We start from the raw sequence: 18,978 nt of genomic DNA on the forward strand, positions 1-18,978 counted from the left end.
TTTTAGACCAATTACAAGACTGATTTTTCGTTTTTCCGATTTCTGTTTTTCCGATTTCCGGTTATTGCATTTTTTTTTTTTACATTCTCTGATGCAAAAATGACTAATGAAATACTCCTTGAAAATCAGAAATTGAAAAAACTGAAAAACAGAAAATCAGAAATTGAAAAAACAGAAAAACGGAAAATCGGAATTTCCACGTAAGCGGAAATGGGAAATTCCAACCATCCCTAATGGCAGCCTCCTTATCCCTCTCACTTCAGGTTTCCTTTAATTGTATGAAGTATATACTTCTGTTGATGTGAACACATGGGGCTTGATTTACAAAAGGGTGCTAACATAGTTAGCACACCTAAAAGCTTTGAACGTGCTAACTAGGGTGCTAAGTAGTTAGCACATGCAAACTTAGCACCGTAGTTAGCACAGCAAACTACTACTTAGCACCGTGCTAACTAGGGTGCTAAGTAGTTTGCACATGCTAACTAGGGCGCTAAGTAGTTTGCATGTGCTAACTACTTAGCACCCTAGTTAGCACATGCAAAGTGGCTTTTCACTGGATGCTAACACTTAGCACCCTTTTGTGAATCAAGCCCATATAGTTGGGATTTACTACAGGCACCGCAAAGCACGTACATTGGACATGACATCCTACCTAATAAAACGCAAGTGTCTCTACGTCCCATGTACCTGTGTGTGTGTGTTTTTGCAGTGCGCATGTGCAGGGAGGGACACAGAGACACTGAGGAGAGCTGGGAGAATGACGCGGCGGGGGGCCAGGAGGGGCGTGCGCGCCGCGGATAAGCTGTGACAGACCTATCCAGTTTTTTAAACAGGCTAAGGTCACTAGTAATATGATAATGGACATGATAACTGATCCAGTAACCTTGAATTGTCTGCTATTAGATAATAAAACATGTCAGCCTTCATCTGGGTCATGTTTAAAAATAGTGAGGGCTAAAGGGAGGTGGGTTGTTGTCTAATTGCAGCCTCATGCAGTGAGAGCCAGGGACGTAACTAGAAGTCCCCGGGCCCTCCTGCAAGAATTTGAGCAGGCCTCCCCCACACACCCTGGGGCCCGCTCGTGGCCGTTTTAGGGGGGCTGTAGGGGTCGCAGCATGAGGGGAGAGCTTGGTAGCACGTCGGTGGAGAGAGGGGGCGGTCCCCCCCTCCCTCACCTCGGGCTCTCCCCTCTGCGCTCCCCTCCTGCTTCTATGCAAGTATCAGCAGCAGCGGCGGCAGCTATAATTACCTCCATTCACCACCGGAGGTCGCCGATCTGCAAGGGCTTAACATTACTTTCACAGTACTTCCTGTTTTAACAGGAAGTAATGTGAAGCCCTTGCAGATCGGCAACCTCCCGTGGTGGATGGAGGTAATTATAGCTGCTAACGCTTACATAGAGGCAGGAGGGGAGCGCAGAGGGGAGAGCCCGAGGTGAGGCCCCTCCCCACCGACATGCTACCAAGCTCTCCCCTCATGCTGCGACCCCTACAGCCCCCCCAAAACGCCCAACAGATGTCATTATGACGCGTCACACACTACTAGCGTGAAACAGCTGTAGACCAGTCCCTCACTGACTTGTATCCTTCTCCAGCATAACGGTACTGTAACTGTATGATTTTTAATGGTGGAATAAATTGAATTTGCATTGGATGTGCGGGTCTGCTTTTCTCTTCTATTGAATACCTGACAGAAGACTTTTATTATTGCCCTAGCGGTAATAGGAAGATCTTAGTATGGCTGATAAAGCTCAGCATTAGTTTGAATAAGCTATATACCATTTTTCTGTACAGGTCTGTTGAATTTTCTCAACACTTTGCACTCCCATCAGGCAAAGGCCTCTTTGTCGCTCTTTGCCAGAGGCCAGGTGTCATTGGCGTAGGTGACAACTGGGCGAATAATGATTATATATATCACCTTCTCACTTCCTTTGACAGGAGGTGTGATCATAGAAGGTGTTGCAGGCTAAAATAGCTTCGTTAGCAGAGCTCCTATGTGACTGGATTTTTTCCTGGTAACCTCATTTCATTCATTGGTAATATATCCCAGGTATTTAGAGCTTGATAGTGGTAGAGCCTATTCCCCCATTCCTCAAAAACCCCGCCCCAACCAATTAACCTCAACAGAGCAAAACGATCACACGGACTACTTGGCATTGGATTAATTTGTAGGCAAAAGCAGCCCATTTTTATTTTAAAACCGAAGAACACATATTGTTAGAAAAACACATCAACAGTACAAAATTCTCAGAGAGCTGAGGCTAGGGGTCCGGAGGTACCGCCTGGACACCAAAAGACCATATACCTCGCATGCAGCCTTGTAACCGGCCCCCAGACGGGTTTGCCGGCTCGTGGATAACTGCGTGCCCACATAATCGCCACTCCCGATGATCCGTAACACGCAGGAATTTGCCCCGCGGCAAATCCCCCCACAAATAGTACCAACCTCCGGAGCCCCTACCCTTCCGGCTACAATGACAAGAAAATTACAACCTGTAGAAAAACAACAAACGAGGGCGGGAGGGAGCTTTCTCCTCTAGCTCGCTGCAGGCCCTGGCCCTGCCCCTTCCTTATATAAACTACCCTCTGCCCCCACCCGTCCACAACCAAAGCCTGGAATCCAACTCCTCCTATTCCCCTTAACCTTGTGAGTAGTGGAGTCGGCTATCCTATCATGTGGGGGCCCTCCACACTCCAGCTCCTGGCCCTATTCCTTCCACTCACACTCTTCATTAGGAACCACAAAAGGTTCACATTACCATATGTTTCGTTTTCCCAATGTTAAAGCTGACCTGAACTCGGAATTTCCTCTCTGCTCTAAACAATAAGCAACAGCATAATAACCTTTAAAGTAAAACATTTCTTTGTTACAGCTGATACAAATCCTGCAACAAATCTGCAGTGTGTCTACTTTCTGCTTTCATGGAAGCAGACAAAGGGCTCGATTCACCAAGCGGTGCAAAGTGTTAGCACCGTGGTGAAAAGGCCCTTATCACGCCTAAAGTCACTTTAGGCATGATAAGTAGAAACTCGCGCGAAGTTGCCGCGCGTACGCGCGTACGCGCGTACGCGCGCGCGCAACACCCGACGCTTCGCGCGAAGCTCCCATTAAGCCCTATGGGACTTTGCGCGCGCTCTCACGCGCGTACGCGCGAACGCGCTTACGCGCGGTAACTTCGCGCGAAGAGCAGGAAAAATCGGTGATAACTCAGTGGTGAAAAGGTCATCACGCCTAAAGTCTTTTAGGCGTGATAACTGGGTTATCACCGCTTTGTGAATCGAGGCCCAAGTGTTAACATTCTGTGTTTACCAATTAGCTCTGCCGCGGCAGAAGAGATTCCTGAGCTGACACAGCTGAGAGATCAAATTACACTTGTGATTAGCCACAGATGAGGGGGAATTACACTGGCTAAACTCACTAAATACATTCAGGGTGCATTTCTCTTTGAGTTCCTTCTGTCCTGTGCCAGAGTTGAAGTTCAGATGGGGGAATTAGACAGGCAAACTCTCTAAATACATACAGGGTACATGTATCTATGTTTTTCTTCTATCCTGTACAAGAGTTCAGCTCTACTTAAAGTGGGATTCATCTTCCAGTTGATTCGGTCTTTTGATCAGTGCCCCATCGTTCCTGATGCTTCCTGTGGCTTTATATATCCTAAATAAGGATGACAGTTTCACAACATGTTGGACCTCCAATCAGTCCTCAAGAATCTCACAAATCAGTTTGGTGAAACTTGTCACATTTGATTAGAAAACAATCGTGAATAGTAGTAAAAACAAACGGTTTTAGCTCGTTTGAAGGTAGCCATCGATCTAGCGATGATGGGCATATTCAACCAAGAGACAAATATCTCTCTCAAATCAGATCCGATTAGAGAGAGATATGTCGGCTGCCCATACACCATAGGCTGATTCCTGATTGATTTCAACATCAGATCTCTCTGGAATCGTCCGAGTTCGCTGCCTCACCGCTGCCCCCTAGTGTAAAAATGTGCCTCCTGTGTGTGCATTTATACATTACCTGTACTATATCAACCACCACGCGGTACCCATCCGTCTTTGGAATCCCACTGCTCCATTAGCGCTATACAGACCGCCGACACCGCTCGCCCGCATTTCCTGGTCATGCTAGAGGGGCGTAAAAGAGAACCCCAGGTGGGTTTGAAGAATATTATCTGCATACAGAGGCTTGATCTACCTATACAGCCCAGCCTCTGTTGCTATCCCAAACCCCCCTAAGCTCCCCCTGCACTGTGCAATCCCTCATAAATCACAGCCACGCTGCTGACAAACAGCTTGTCAGAGCTGGCTGTGTTTATCTCTATAGGGTCAGTCTGCTGCTCTCCCCGCCTCCTGCAGAACTCCAGTTCCCGCCTGCATCCCTTCCCTCCCTGCTGATTGGAGGGTAGGGACGGGGGCAGGTACCGGAGCTTTGCAAGAGGCGGGGGAGCAGCTGAGACTGACACTACAGATGTAAACACAGCCTCACAGCACGGCTGTGATTTATGAGGGATTGCAGAGTGCAGGGGGTCCTTAGTGAGGTTTGGGATAGCAACGGAGGCTGGGCTGTATAGGCAGATCCAGCCTCTGTATGCAGATAACATTCTTTAAACCCACCTCGGGTTCTCTTTAATACCCCTTGACGCTGCTCACATGTAGATTCTGATCAAAAGAATTCAGAACACGGTTCCAAATTTGAAGTACACGAACACATCAACAGTAGCGATGATCAATGAGATGCAAATATTGCTGAGTACATTGTACATTTTTTGTTTCAATATATGCAGCTTGAAAATGGACCAATCAATTTAAACCTGGGTGGGACTTGATTGGTCCATCTTCAAGCTACCTATATTTGCATAAAAATGTACACAATTCAAACATGAAGTCCGAAATATTTTCATCTCATTGCTTTCACTAGTTAACAGTAATCCCTAATCTTGATAGAGTGCTAAGAAGTAAGCGGAAGTTGCTTTGCAGTTGAAACATGTCAGTGTTACTGGGATGGTGGCAGCAGACAAATAAAGTTATTTCAATTTTTAAGAAAAAAAGAGGGATGGCACACAGTTCACTATGCATACTCATTCTCCATTTGTATGAATGGCTCTGTGTGACAGTTGATCATACCAGGGAATCAGGAAATGTTGGCGCCTAGGGCTAATGGACTATGGGCACCACATGGGCACTAGTGTAAAACATTGGCTATTGGGAGCCAAAGAAGAAATGTGAACACCCGATAAATAGCTGGCGCCGAGCCATCCAACCAAAATTTTTCGTTTTCAGAACTAGTGTTTTGAAAAATATTGTTTTGAAATTCATTTTGACAATTGTAATTTATGTAATTTGAAATATATTATCTGTATAGCTTTTTGTATTAATGTTATTTGCAGCGGACAAAGGGGGTTTTAGGTTTAGGAGTCAGGAAGGGAGTTTTAGGGTTAGGCACCACCAGGGTGGTCTTAGGTTTAGGCACCACCAGGGGGCTCTTAGGTTTAGGCACCACCGGGGGGAGGGGGGAGTCTTAGGGTTAGGCACTACCAGCTTTAGGCACCACCAGGAGAGGGTTCTGTGTGAGAGTAGGATTAGGTTCAGTTACGGTAAGATATTGGTAATATTTACCAATGTTTTACTACGCCCCTTTTTAATACCGCTCTTTTAACGTATTTATTATTCTATCTTCGATAAAGATGAAGAGACGATAAAAAATGTATTATAGGCATTATCTTAAAATGTCAGCGCCCTTTTTTGAGGTATGCTCATACCGAGCCTTCCAGCGTCACTGTACATGAGTGAATGGATTGAGCGAGTTCCGTATATATGCCATTGCAAGGCACGTGTGTCCGTTTCATGTTCTGCTATCTGTGACATTTTGTCTCTGAGAGAGCAGAAATGAAAAGGTTATGACTGATTAGAACAAAGTACATTCTTCAAAGAAGGGGATCTTACAGGCAAATCTCCACTCTCAGCAGTCTCGGTCACCATGACGTGACTGAGGACCGATCCGATGAATGAATAAAATAACCAAAAGTCACAGAAGTCAGAAATGTTACATTTATAAGACAAAAGGGCGAAATGGTGAATATAATTTACCAGTACTAAACTCGGAGAATTAGATCACAGCCCAAGCTGGCATTCTGAGGCATTTTTGTGATTATATTTAGAATTCAGAGATGTTTGATGTTTTGTTTGTGAGCATGAGCTTAATCAACCTGCCAACTGCATTGAAATGCCATATGTCAGTTTTCTCGGGCAAAGAACAAAAAGAAAACAGAACAGAAAGGTATTAAAAGAGAACTCTGAATAGTTTCATGAGCTTAGACAATAAATATAAAAAAGTATGTTGAGTTTTGAAAAAGTTTTTTGAGCTTTTAAGTTTATTAGCTGCAAAATCTTTTAATATTTACCACATTGTCTCTCTAGTCTGACCCACAGAGAAGGCAGTGGCGTAGCTAAGGAGCTTTAGGCCTCAGTGCAAGTTTTACATTTGGCCCACCAAGCATTCTATATATAACAATTCATAATGGCACAACCTGCCAAGGACATCCACAGTATGATAGGGGGACAGTTTGTTAACCACTTGCCGACCAGGGCTGTATTGGCTGATCTGTGCTGCGTGGGCTCTCCAGCCCACAGCACAGATCAGTATTATGCCAGGGCGATCAGACTTCCCCCCTTTTTTCCCCACTAGGGGGATGTCCTGCCGCGGGGGTCTGATCGCCGCTGGCCATCTGCGTTTTGCGGGGGGGGGGGCTCCTCAAAGCCCCCCTCCGCAGCCATTTCCGCCCTCTGCCTCCTTACCTCCCTCCCTCTCTCCGTAATGCGCAGGACGGAGTTCCGTCCTGCGCATTGAAGGATAGGCTTCCGCCTATCAGATGCCGGCGATCCCCGGCCAATTAGAGGCCGGGGATCGCCGATCTGCCCTACGGCGCTGCTGCGCAGCAGCGCTGTATGATGTAAACAGCGGGGATTTCTTCCCCGCGTGTTTACATTTTGCCGGAGAGCCGATCGTTCACGGAGACACCCTCCGTGAACTGACATGGAAAGGCCATGGTAACCCGCAGACGACCAGTTTACGCCGATCGGCGTTAGCTGGTCGTCAAGAGGTTAATGGATACAACTATTCAAAGCACACACACACACGTATATATATATATATATATTGTACAGGACTCCAGGGATGGGTCCTGGACGGAAGATACATTTCCCCTATTTTTGGTTTTGGCTCCCTTTAGACAGGCAGTTGGGGAAGGAGTCCGGGGTAGTTTGCAACCCAGGGTTGCATGTTCTTTCATTTGTTAGGGCCCGGACTCTGGAATGGAAGGGAAATGGTTGGGCAGGCTCTTCCATTCCACCCCAGGGCTTGTCTGGAGATAGCCTTGATAAAATTAATGCCAGTACAGCAGGGGTTAACCTATTGCAGGAAGCAATATCTGCAAGGAGCTCTGGGAAAGGAGTGTGTGATTTTCCTGAGCAGGTGTGCATTGCTGATGAGCTGTGCAGGCTGCAGACAGTGTGTGTGTGGATCAGAGCTCCTGGCTGGACTTCCCAGTGTTACAAGGAAGGTAACCCTCTTGCTAAAAAGAAAAGAAATACTGAGGTGTGTCAGAAATTGAACTGTGTTTCTTGCAAAGACTTTTAAGTTTGGGTTGCTGAAGAAAGATGGACTTTTCCCTTATGTTGAATTGAACAATGAACTGCATAGTTTTGTTGGCTGAGTGAAGCTGCACTTTATTTTCTGTTTTTCTGGCGGATGCCTAACTTGTGTTGCAAGAATAAACAAAACTGTTGTTTTTTCAACTTTATGGCTGCCTAAACTATGTGAAACTTGATCCCAGATCCCCTGAATATCACAATATATATATATATATATATATATGTATGTATGTATGTATGTAAAAAAGGTGCCTGGAAAAAAGTTCATGGGGTACTGTCACTAGAACAATATTGGTAAAATTACAGATACTGTATTCTACTACTTAATTCCAATAGTAAAATATCGGTAATCTCTGCCGATATTTTACTATGGTTTAACTTAACCCAACTCTCACACAGAACCCTCCCTCTACCAATGCCTAGCCCTAAGACCACCCTTTACTAATGCCTAACCCTAAGGGCCTTTTTCCACTAGCCTGCGATTTCCGATTTGATTCTGATTGCAAATCGCAAGGTACATTAAACTAATGGAAACTGCAGCAGCAATTTCCATTAGTGGTATCCGATTGCGATGCAATTTTGGTCAAAGCGCAATCGCTGTCCTGCCGTGTTTTGTATGCGATTGAGCTGTACTATAATGAGTATAGTAGCTCAATCGCAATCGCATGGTGGAAATTGAAATGCGATTGCATTTCATAGTGGAAAAGAGCCCTAACACCTCCCTCTACCAATGCCTAACCTTAAGACCTCCCTCTGCCGATGCCTAACCCTAAGACCTCCCATTACCGATACCTAACCCTAAGACCTCCCTCTGCCGATTCCTAACCCTAAGACCTACCTCGGCCGATGTCTAGAGAAGTTTCTACGTTGTTTGCACAGTAATTACTTAATTACAAGACAATCTAATAATTTTTCCTGAAGAGGGAAATGTTATTAATTACCTGACATTATACTGGTCTTTTTATGTGCTCTTTATTCGTTTTTTGCTGTGTTTAATGTTTTTAGGGGAAAAAAAATAATTTTGAGTTTTAGTTTAAACACTTCGCGTCCCTGGTCATTTTCACAGTTCAGCTCAGTTCTGATTACTTTGGCAATAACTTTAGCAATAACTATCACCACTAAGTGATCTATATATTGTTTTTTTCAAGACAAATTAGGCTTTTTGTGGCTCATAGTTGTTTTCAGTAATTACCTTATTTTCTATGCATTTTAAAATGAAAATAGGGTAAAAAGTGAAAAAATACACAATTTATCCACTTTCATACATTATAGCTTTAATGTAAACAGTCCTGTTGTATATTACACACACATTTTATTTGTCTATCTCTCCTGTTTATTCAAACAGTTCTTTTGTTTTGATAATGTATTAGTACCACATTGTATACACTACCTAATTGTTATATTTGTCTGATCCTAAAATGTTTAGTTTTGCACTTCTTAATTCATTAGGCTTGCCATTGAATTCCCTAGGGAATCAGAGAGTGCTTTGTTTTAATTCTGTTACACAACTGTATAGCATTTTTATCAGCTCAGAGATAACTAAACAGTGCTATCTAGGATTTTGTAGGGAAGAGAGTGCAGTGACTTATTTTAAGGTCATAGAGCTTCAACTGGTTAACTATTTATTTTGATACTTATGACGGTATATCTACGCCTCGCATTTGTATATATAAAAAAATGACATTTACATAAATTATACCTTAGGGCAGGGGTCGCCAACCTTTTCCGGCCCGGGGACCACTTTCTGACCAAATTTTTCTCCGGGGCCCGGGGGGGGGACTTGGGGACAGTGTCGTGCACAGCGGGTTACCGGGGGGGGGGGGGGGGGGTCATAGCTAGCATAGTTGCCTCAGTATAGGGAGTTTGGTTGCCCCAGTATGGCTAGTACAGTTACCCCAGTATAGCTAGTAGAGTGCCCAGTAAAGCTAATATAGTGCCCAGTGTAGCTAGTATAGTGCCCAGTATGGGTAGGTAGTGCCCCAGTATAGCTAGTATGCCCCAGTATAGCTAGTATGCCCCAGTATAGCTAGTATAGTGCCCCAGTATAGCTAGTAAAGCCCCAGTACAGCCAGTATAGTGCCCAGTATAGCTAGTAAAGCCCCAGTACAGCCAGTATAGTGCCCAGTATAGCAAGTATAGTGCCTCAGTATAGCTAGTATGCCCCAGTATAGCTAGTATGCCCCAGTATAGCTAGTATAGTGCCCCAGTATAGCTAGTATGCCCCAGTATAGCTAGTATAGTGCCCCAGTATAGCTAGTATGCCCCAGTACAGCCAGTATAGTGCCCACTACGCCTAGTATAGTGCCCAGTATAGCAAGTATACTGCCCCAGTATAGCTAGTATAGTGCCCCAGTATAGTGCCCCAGTATAGCAAGTATAGTGCCCCAGTATAGCAAGTATAGTGCCCCAGTATAGCAAGTATAGTGCCCCAGTATAGCAAGTATAGTGCCCCAGTATAGCAAGTATAGTGCCCCAGTATAGCAAGTATAGTGCCCCAGTATAGCAGCACACACCTCCTCCCCCCCCCCGCTGCAGTTACCTTGGCCAGCGGTCTCTCTTATTCCCCTTTCTCTCTCTTCCCAGCGTGTGAGTAACAGCGCGCCCTACGGCTGCTGTGATAGAGAGGGAGGAAGCAGGAAGGTGAGAGCGGTTCCTATAGTAACGGTGCGCCGCTACAGGAAGCCGCTCTTTCTCTCCTGTTTTCCTCCCTCTCTATCACAGCAGCCGCAGGGCGCGCTGTTGTGACACACAGTGGGAAGAGAGAGAAGGGAGAATATAAGAGACCACGCGGCCGCCAGAGGCAACGGAGCGGCGGCCGCGGAGGGGGCGGGGCGGGCAGACAAGAGGACAGTCCCGCGGCCCAACTGGAAATGTCCTGCGGACCACCAGTGGGCCGCGGACCACAGGTTGGGGATCCCTGCCTTAGGGACTCAGCTTTTTTCCATTTATATGTCATGAGGGTATATTACTGTTATTTTTGCAAGCAAGGGCTTGTAATTAATGACGGATGCAAAACTGAAAAAAATACACCTTTATTGCTAAATAAAATATTGTCGCCATACATTGCACTAGGGACATATTTTAAATGTTGTAATAACTGGGACAAATGGGCAAATAAAATGTGTGGGTTTTATCCACAATAGCACGTTTTATTTTAAAACTATAATGGCCGAAAACTGAGAAATATTTTTTCTTTTTTTTTCTTATTATTGTCGTTAAAATACATTTAGAATAAAATAATTCTTAGCAAAACGTACCACCCCAGGTGGCGAAAAACAAAACAAGATATAGATAATTTAGTTGTGATAAGTAGTGATAAAGTTATTGGTGAATGAACAAAACAATAAAAAATTTGCTCTGGTCCATAAGGGGAAAAACCCTTAGGGATGAAGTGGTTAAGTATTTTTTATTTTATTACTAATTGGATGCACAGATAATTTGTTCATGACCCATTTTTGATATCCTTTTCCCAGTTAGTAAATACTTTAGTGTTAGGTTTATTCAACAAGACATTGCAAAGAGCACTCTGTGGCAACCAGACTCTATTTTCCAGTAGCCAGAAAGACAGAAAGATGAACTCTGGTTGATTGATGCCATTTACTGCCTTCGCTTTTTCCTCTCAGGCTTATTAAATAACCTGAATGAACTGAATATTTTATTTGGATTTTCTAATCTAACGATCACCCATCTGTTCTCTTGCTCCCCGATGGGACGACCTGTTTGTGCATGAATATTAGTTCTGTGGGGTTGAATGCTGCCAGAATAAACTAGGTTACTTCCTGCATTTGTTCCTCCTGAGAGGCTTGGCGCATTTCAGTCACTCTTCCAGGAGGACAGTGAACTCAAGAGGAAGCAGGAGAGGACTGGAGGGCTCACTAAGAGTCTCTTAGCCATTGCACAATTAGCCAGATGCATCTGTACCCTCCCAGGAAGTCAGTTTCACAGCTCTGAATAATCAGACGTCCCCTAGAGGAATTTGTCAGAATGACTTTGTGCAGCTGCCTACCTCAGAGTGCTGCGTGGTCGGCGGGAAGGCTTCGGCAGTCAGACACATGTTTCCAGTACCTCAAGCCAAACAGTGTCATCTCCTATGTAGCACTCACACTCCTCTGGACTAGAGATTATGGGGCCCGAGGGAGGATCATCTCATCGCAAATGGCCTGTTCTGTGTCTGACATGACAGGATGAAACTCATCAACATTTTATTCTGGTCTCATACTTTTTCTGCATTTGGGGGAAAATAAAATTTGCTGAGGCTTTAATTCTGTCGGAAAGGAAGATAATGGAATGTTCAGGATCATTTAGAGTAATATTCTGATTTTGTGAGGAAAAAGAATGAATCCTCAGGACATTGTGTGGCGTGCAGACGGGTCATGTGCCTTAGTTTATGCTTAGTGTCAGTAAGGGTCATGGATGTGCCCTAGTTTATACTTGTTGGCAGTATTTCAGAATCAGAAAAACATTTATTCACCGAGCACGACTGGGTCATGCCCGGAATTGGGTTTGGTACTTAATAGCTCTGAGTAGAAACAGGAATATAGATAGTATAACAATCAAAAAGTACAGCAGTGACAGCAAGATACAGTACGAAAGGGATGTTTCCGCTAGACAGTCTAATTGGTTCAGTGGTCGCAGCCTTAAAGTGAACCTCCAGACTAAAATTCTACTCAGCAGCACTGAAAATGCTTGGTGTTTCTTTAACAGTTTCACAGCATCAGAACTTTGTTTTTCTTCCCCAAACCTCATTTTTAGCTGCACAAAAGAAAACTGCCCGGGCATTTTTCCCCTGATGCTGTGCAAAGCATGATGGGATTTCTGATGTTGTTGTTCTCCTGTTTTGGTGCAATTTTTTTTTTCAAATATTGAATTTAAGATTTGAAGCCTAGCGCACACAGCTGGTAGGGATGATCAGGACACAGGACAGTTGGAACTGTGTCTCATGCTCCCTGTCACCTCCTTTCCACCAAAAAGATGGCTGCCCCCATGAAATCACAAACATTTGCCCGTTCTCTCTAAGGCTGGTTTCACAGTGGGACGTTAAAGTCCCACGTTACAGCAGCCAGTAACGCAGCCCAACTCACAGCACTGTAAAATCAATGTGCTGTTCACAGTGTACACGTTGCGTTACATAGTAACACAGCACGTTTAAACAAAGTGCTGCATGCGGTACGTTATACCAGGCTAAGCCACGTTAGACTGTATGTACATGCTCAGTAATGTTGGAGGAGGAGGTTTCCCCTCCTCCTCCGAGCCAGCCACATGGCTAATTAATATTCACAGCACTGTGGTGACTGTGGTGGGACTGTAGTGTTGTCCGGATCATGAACTCAAGAGGATCCATTTGATCCGGATCTTTTTTGTGAGTCGATTCATCCGGATCATCACAATGAAAGATTTGGTTCACAGTGGATGTCAGTCTGGAAGAAACAGTAACATACAGAATGTACAGTGCAGGGAAAGTCCTGTCCTGCTAGTCATTTCACCCCCAGTCTGCTTCCCTAGTAAAATGATTCAAATAATTTGGTTCAAAGATCCGAATCTTTTCAATGATCCGATTCAAATGATCCGAATCCTTAAAAAGATCCGGACTTCCTATCACTAACCTGGAGCGGCTGCTTTGAGAGCTGCATAACGCAGCTCAATCTGACGTCCAACTTCAACACCACCATGCGTTGCGTTAGGGGCACGTTATGCGACCATAACATCCCCTAAAACGCACCGTCTTGGTGGGAAAGTAGCCTAAGAGATTATATTACTTATCTATTTTAATTAACATAACTAATGTAACTTAATGACAGTATGTTTGTTTAGGCTGAAGTTCCCCTTTAAGGGGGGGAAGAAAGTGAGGGGAGTAGGCGCTGCAGGTGGGAAGGCATGGAGGGAGTTCAAGAGGTATATCGCAGAAAGAAGAAAGAGTTCATATGCTTTGAAGTTCTAGTGGATGGTGGATCTCCCAAGGAAATGTTATGTAGCTTTGTGATAGCTGTAACGGCAGACAATGTTTACGAAGAGCCGTTGCACACGCACCAGCATACTAATGGTTCACAGTGTGGTCAAATGTGGCACAAAGCCAAATGGGCAGGTCTAGCCTGGTTCTGTAGGGATGCTATGGTGAGAAGGCAGCCAGAAGCCGCATTTCTCACACTTGTGGCTTGTGACCATGCTCTTTGCTCTGTAGTCCTTGTCCTGCTAGGATAGTGGATCGCCCAAGGAGGTGTCATGTAGATATGTGATAGCTGTAACGGCAGGTCATTTTTACCAAGAGCCGTGTTGCATTGGTAGCAAGTGCATGCAAAGTAAGTTAAAAATAAAAAGAGTAGGTAACTAATGTTACTGGTTTAGTGGTTTTATTTATATCGATAAACAATGTGTTTTGTGTGGGTTCACCCACACTTCATCAGGTTATGGTTGTAGATTGCTTTCAGATTCTTTAACCACTTAAGCTCTCAGTCGTTTTCACTTTATGCATCCGAGCAATGTTCACCTCCCATTCATTAGCCTATAACTTTATCACTACTTATCGTACAAAAAAGTTTATTCCAATATACTGACATATAATAATAAATGACACAATGAGATTCAAAGAGATTCAAAGACTCAAATAAAACCAATTAAAATGCGACCAAATCCATATCCTGCTATCATTTACAGTATTGTGTTATATGATATTTCCTCAGCAGGATATGGATTTGGTCGCATTTTAATTGGTTTTATTTGATTCTTTGAATCTCATTGTGTCATTTATTATTATATGTCAGTATATTGGAATAAACTTTTTTGTACCGTTTCCAGTGGTGCTGTATATATGGGCTTTCTTTTTCCCTTTACATTTTATATTTGAGCCCTAGCACGCTAGTTGTTGTATTTACATTTGCAAGGGTTGCGGACATAAATTGCAATTTTATCACTACTTATCACAATGAACTGATCTATATCTTGTTTTTTCCGCCACCAATTAGGCTTTCTTTGGGGGGTACATTTTGCTAAGAGCTACCTTACTGTAAATGCATTTTAACAGTAAGAATAAGAAAAAAAATGAAAAAATTCATTATTTGTCAGTTTTCGGCCATTATAGTTTTAAAATAAGACATGCCTCCATAATTAAAACCCACGTATTGTAGTTGCCCATTTGTCACGGTTATTTCACCGTTTAAATTATGTCCCTATCACAATGTATCGCAACAATATTTTATTTGGAAATAAAAGAGCATTTTTTCTGTTTTGCATCCATCACTATTTACAAGCTTATAAAAAAAAAAAGAGAGAAATATTTCATCTTTACATAGATATTTAAAAAGTTTAGACCCTTAGGTAAATATTTATGTGTTGTTTTTTTTATAGTAATGTTTTTGTTTTTTTTATTAAACATTTTATGTGGGCATTTTTGGGAGGGTGGGATACAAATAGTGTTTTATTTGGGAAAATATTTGTGTATTGTAATGTTTTTTTACTTTTACTTGTAGTTTTACTTTTTGGCCACAAGATGGCAATCTCGATTTTGTTTACATGACGTCACTCTAAGCGTACAATGTACGCTTAGAGGGACATAGCTTCAGAAAAAGCGTAGCTTCCGAGAGAAGCTGTCGCTTTTTCAGCGGGGGAGAGGAATCAGTGATCGACACCATAGCCCGATACATTGATTCCTGGGCTACCGAATCCGTGGCCGGGAGTGCGCGTGCACGCGCGCGATCGGCCGCGGGAGCGTGCGGGAGCGCTCCTGTCCTCCTTGACGTTTTTATACGTCAAGGACGACACAGTGGTTAAATAGTTTACTGTATTTGAATAATATTCATAACTACCTTCTTAAAGAGGGATTAAACTCTGACATAACATTCAGTAATAACATGTTTTCCACCTTTTTGTACCCATACAGTTATCATATTTGCTTTTGTGCACAAGTATTATTGTCAAGTTCCTAAAGTACAATTTATCTGCACTGCAAGCTGCCATTGTAATTTATTGCATAGCTGCTGTATTTATATATTACAGGGTATCCAGTGAGAACGTGTCTTCTGTGTACATGTTTGGCTTGCAGTCACTGCTAGCAGTATTTATATTGTCCTGTTTATTTTCTTATCGGCTACTATTGTAATCACCTCCTCAAGTTTGCCAATGGGGCTAAGCTTCCCACTAAAGAAGAAAGTGCTGTGTTTAACTGTTTAAATGCTGCTCTGCTATCAGTAGTTTTTCTGGTAGTACCTTTTTTGCTGTAAAGAATCTTTTAGAGTGAAGAAGAAGCAGTAGAATGTTGTACTGTGTTAGTTGTCAGTAAAAGCAAGAAGTTTTGAATTTACGATGATACCATTTATTGGCTAACTTTGAATAGGAGTAAGCGTTCGGCAATGAAGCTGTGTTCTAAATGTTGTCAGTAACAAAACTTTTTGCTGTTAGAGCAAAGAAGAAATCCTGAGCTTCCTACCACTTTAAATGATCCTAAGATGCTTCCCCTTAGGTGGTAAGCCTGATGACCTCTAGTTCTCTATGCATAGATTAATATAACACACAATGTTCACCACTGAAGTACATAATACAGCAGCTTATTACAACCCGAGTACATACGATTATAACCAGATTCTAAGAAGAATTGAAGGAATTTAAAACAGCCGTTATTTAATACCCTAACAAAGAAACATATACAGCATGTACTAATAGGAAATATTACAAGCAAGATATGTTTGGGAATGGTCCTAATCAGATTAGGACCATCTGAAAATGTGCTTTTGAGTATATTTTGGCAAAATGTAAAAAACAAAACCTTTTGAAACTAAAAACTCAAACCCCGCGCTCACATGGGTCAGGCTTTGATGTATAGGTTACTATACATCTTAACCTTCAACCATATGTGTGATTATTAAAAAGTCTCACTATGCCCCAAAATGTGTGTGTTTTTGTTCATGTAAACATCTAATTCAGATTTGTGAAACAAGAATGTTTGGTTCAGCTTAGATGAGCTTCCTGCCTTGATGCAGGAACTTGTTGGTAAGCAGAAATACAGCTGGATGAAACTGTTCCCTGTTACAGTACTATTTAAAAGCCTCGCGCAGTCGCGGGCCGCTCACACTTGTCATTGGAAATTCTACATGTGATTTACCGCATGTACGAAATTGAATTCACAATTATTAAAGTCTATTTTGTAGGAATTTTTGTGAGGCCGGTTTCACAGTGCAAACTGGCATCACACTGCCAAAAACATGCCTTTAGGGAACACCTAGTTAGTACATGGTCTTCCCTGTCTGTCCACCAGCCAAGCAGGAAGTGACGTGCGTTCATACTGCTTCAAATATGCGGAAGTGTATTGTTAAAGTACGCTTCCGCGCATGTGCGCTGTGATGTCGCGTCATCGGCTGTTTAAAAAACCCTACGTCGTCAGAGACTAACATGACTTCCAGGCGCGCAGATCGCCGCAGGTCCCGCATGGTAACTTGGTTCTGCGTTAGCGTTAGATTAGGCACTTCCAGCGCAGCGTACCGCAACATGGGAAGTATGAACTTCCCCATGGGGTTTCATTAGACTGCAGTAGCAGTTCGGCAATTTTCCACACCCCACCGCACTAGTGTGAAAGGGCCCTTGGCAGTTTAGTGATGTTTGTGCATTTTGCAGATTTTTGGTTTGCGTTTTTTTTATGTATTTAGAATGATTTTCGAGTGTAAAACGGGCTGAGGAAGAATTTTACAATGGGCAAGCTCTGACTAAATAATTTATAAATTATTGAAAAAAATAAGCAATTTTATTCATTATGTTATTGTCACTACAGTTCATCTTTAACCTTTGTCAGTGTTTATTATGTCGAGAGAAAATCTCTATTTTATCTCAATCTGATCCCTCATGTTTTACAGGCCAAAACAACAGGCAAAGATGGCCGAATACTGCAAGCAAATCTTTGGGGATGGACTTCTGACTGAGCCACTGGAGAAGCATCCTGTAAGACTGTGTGTGGTGCACATTGTAATACAATATCACTGGGCTGTTTTTGTAAAATCGGGTCCAATTCAAGGTGTAGGATGCCAGAGAATTCACAGTGCAGTTCCTATCTAGTGTCAAAATCCCAAGCGGGTCATTTCTGTGCTGGCGGCGCCTCAGGCAGGCCTGGATTTACATCATAGGAGCCTATAGGCACAGATGTCCTGGAACCCTAGACTTCACCCTCCATGAACCTACGAACCCCCGCTGAACCGCACTGCAAGTGTGCTGGATGTTCCAGATGTCACTTCTCCCTTACTTCCCTTGCCCATCATAGGTAGCTACAGGTATCCCTTAATACTGAGGGTACCTCTGGCTACCTAATGCTAAGTTGTTAGAGGTGCCCCGACTGAAGGGAGATCTCATCAGTGGAATGCAGAGAGCTGGGTGAGTAATCTCAATTACGATCAACTTGAGACTCTGCATAAGGAAGGAGGGAGGCGCTAGGGGAGGGGATTAAGCCACCTTTTCATCATCGGACGCCTGTAGGCACGTGCCTACAGTGCCTTATGGGAAATCTGGCCTTGGCTGTAGGAAAATTGGTGCCCCCATAGACTGCAGCTATGCCTGCGTCCAGGTGGTAATTTGGATGCAGCTGGTAGTCAATAATTATTGTAATTAGGCAGTGCAGATATCGGCAGAGGGCAAATTTAGTGCCAAAGGCAATGCTTATATCAGCAGAGATTGCAGCAAAAAGGGGTAGGTTAGGGTTGGCCATTGATAGAGGGGAGGGTTGAAGTGAGAATGGGTAAGGTTAGGCAATAATTAAATATCGGTTATTCGTAATTACATAGAGCCCAATACCAGTAGTAGGATATCAGTATTTTTGCCAATATTCTACTAGGGACTTTCCCCGGGGCCCAAATTATTGCTCATCCTTGTCAAAATCTGCCTACTTTATGTTATGTATGCACCAAGCTAGGGTAGCCATGCCCACCCTGCTCGGACTTAACCTCCTAGGCCATAATCACGAGCTCAGCTCGGGGTAAGCCGCCGTGGAGGATTTCTCAGGCCCTAGTGTGCCGATATGCATTTTTTTTTTGCACGCTGCTAGCACTTTGCTAGTTGCCGTGTACAAGCCGATCGCCGCCGCTCCGCACCGATTTGCCGCTACCCGCTGCGTTAGAGGGCCCCCCGAGACCCCGCCAGGCAGCGCTAAGGGGTGGATCGGGACTCCCTCCGACGCCATGATGTGGATGACGTCATCCCGATCGTCGCCATGGCGTCGGGGGAAGCCAAACAGGAAATCCTGTTCTGAACGGGATTTCCTGTTGAAGGGGTGGGTGGATGCCGCTTCACAGCGGCTATCATGTAGCTAGCGATAGGCTGCGGCGCCCCCTGGCGATATTATTGTATCACCCAG

General features: G+C 43.7%; 1 protein-coding gene across 2 annotated transcripts in view; it reads left to right on the top strand.

Annotated features, from left to right (window-relative positions):
- PLCB1 (phospholipase C beta 1) overlaps positions 1-18,978 on the top strand; it is an 887,760-nt gene that overhangs the window by 633,938 nt on the left and 234,844 nt on the right. For both annotated transcript variants that reach the window (XM_068232505.1, XM_068232506.1), the window contains one exon: positions 17,492-17,576. In XM_068232505.1, coding sequence (XP_068088606.1) covers positions 17,492-17,576 — 85 coding nt within the window. The remainder of the gene's footprint in view (positions 1-17,491; positions 17,577-18,978) is intronic.

Source organism: Hyperolius riggenbachi, chromosome 4 (genome assembly GCF_040937935.1).
Source record: "Hyperolius riggenbachi isolate aHypRig1 chromosome 4, aHypRig1.pri, whole genome shotgun sequence".
Lineage (NCBI taxonomy): Eukaryota > Metazoa > Chordata > Amphibia > Anura > Hyperoliidae > Hyperolius > Hyperolius riggenbachi.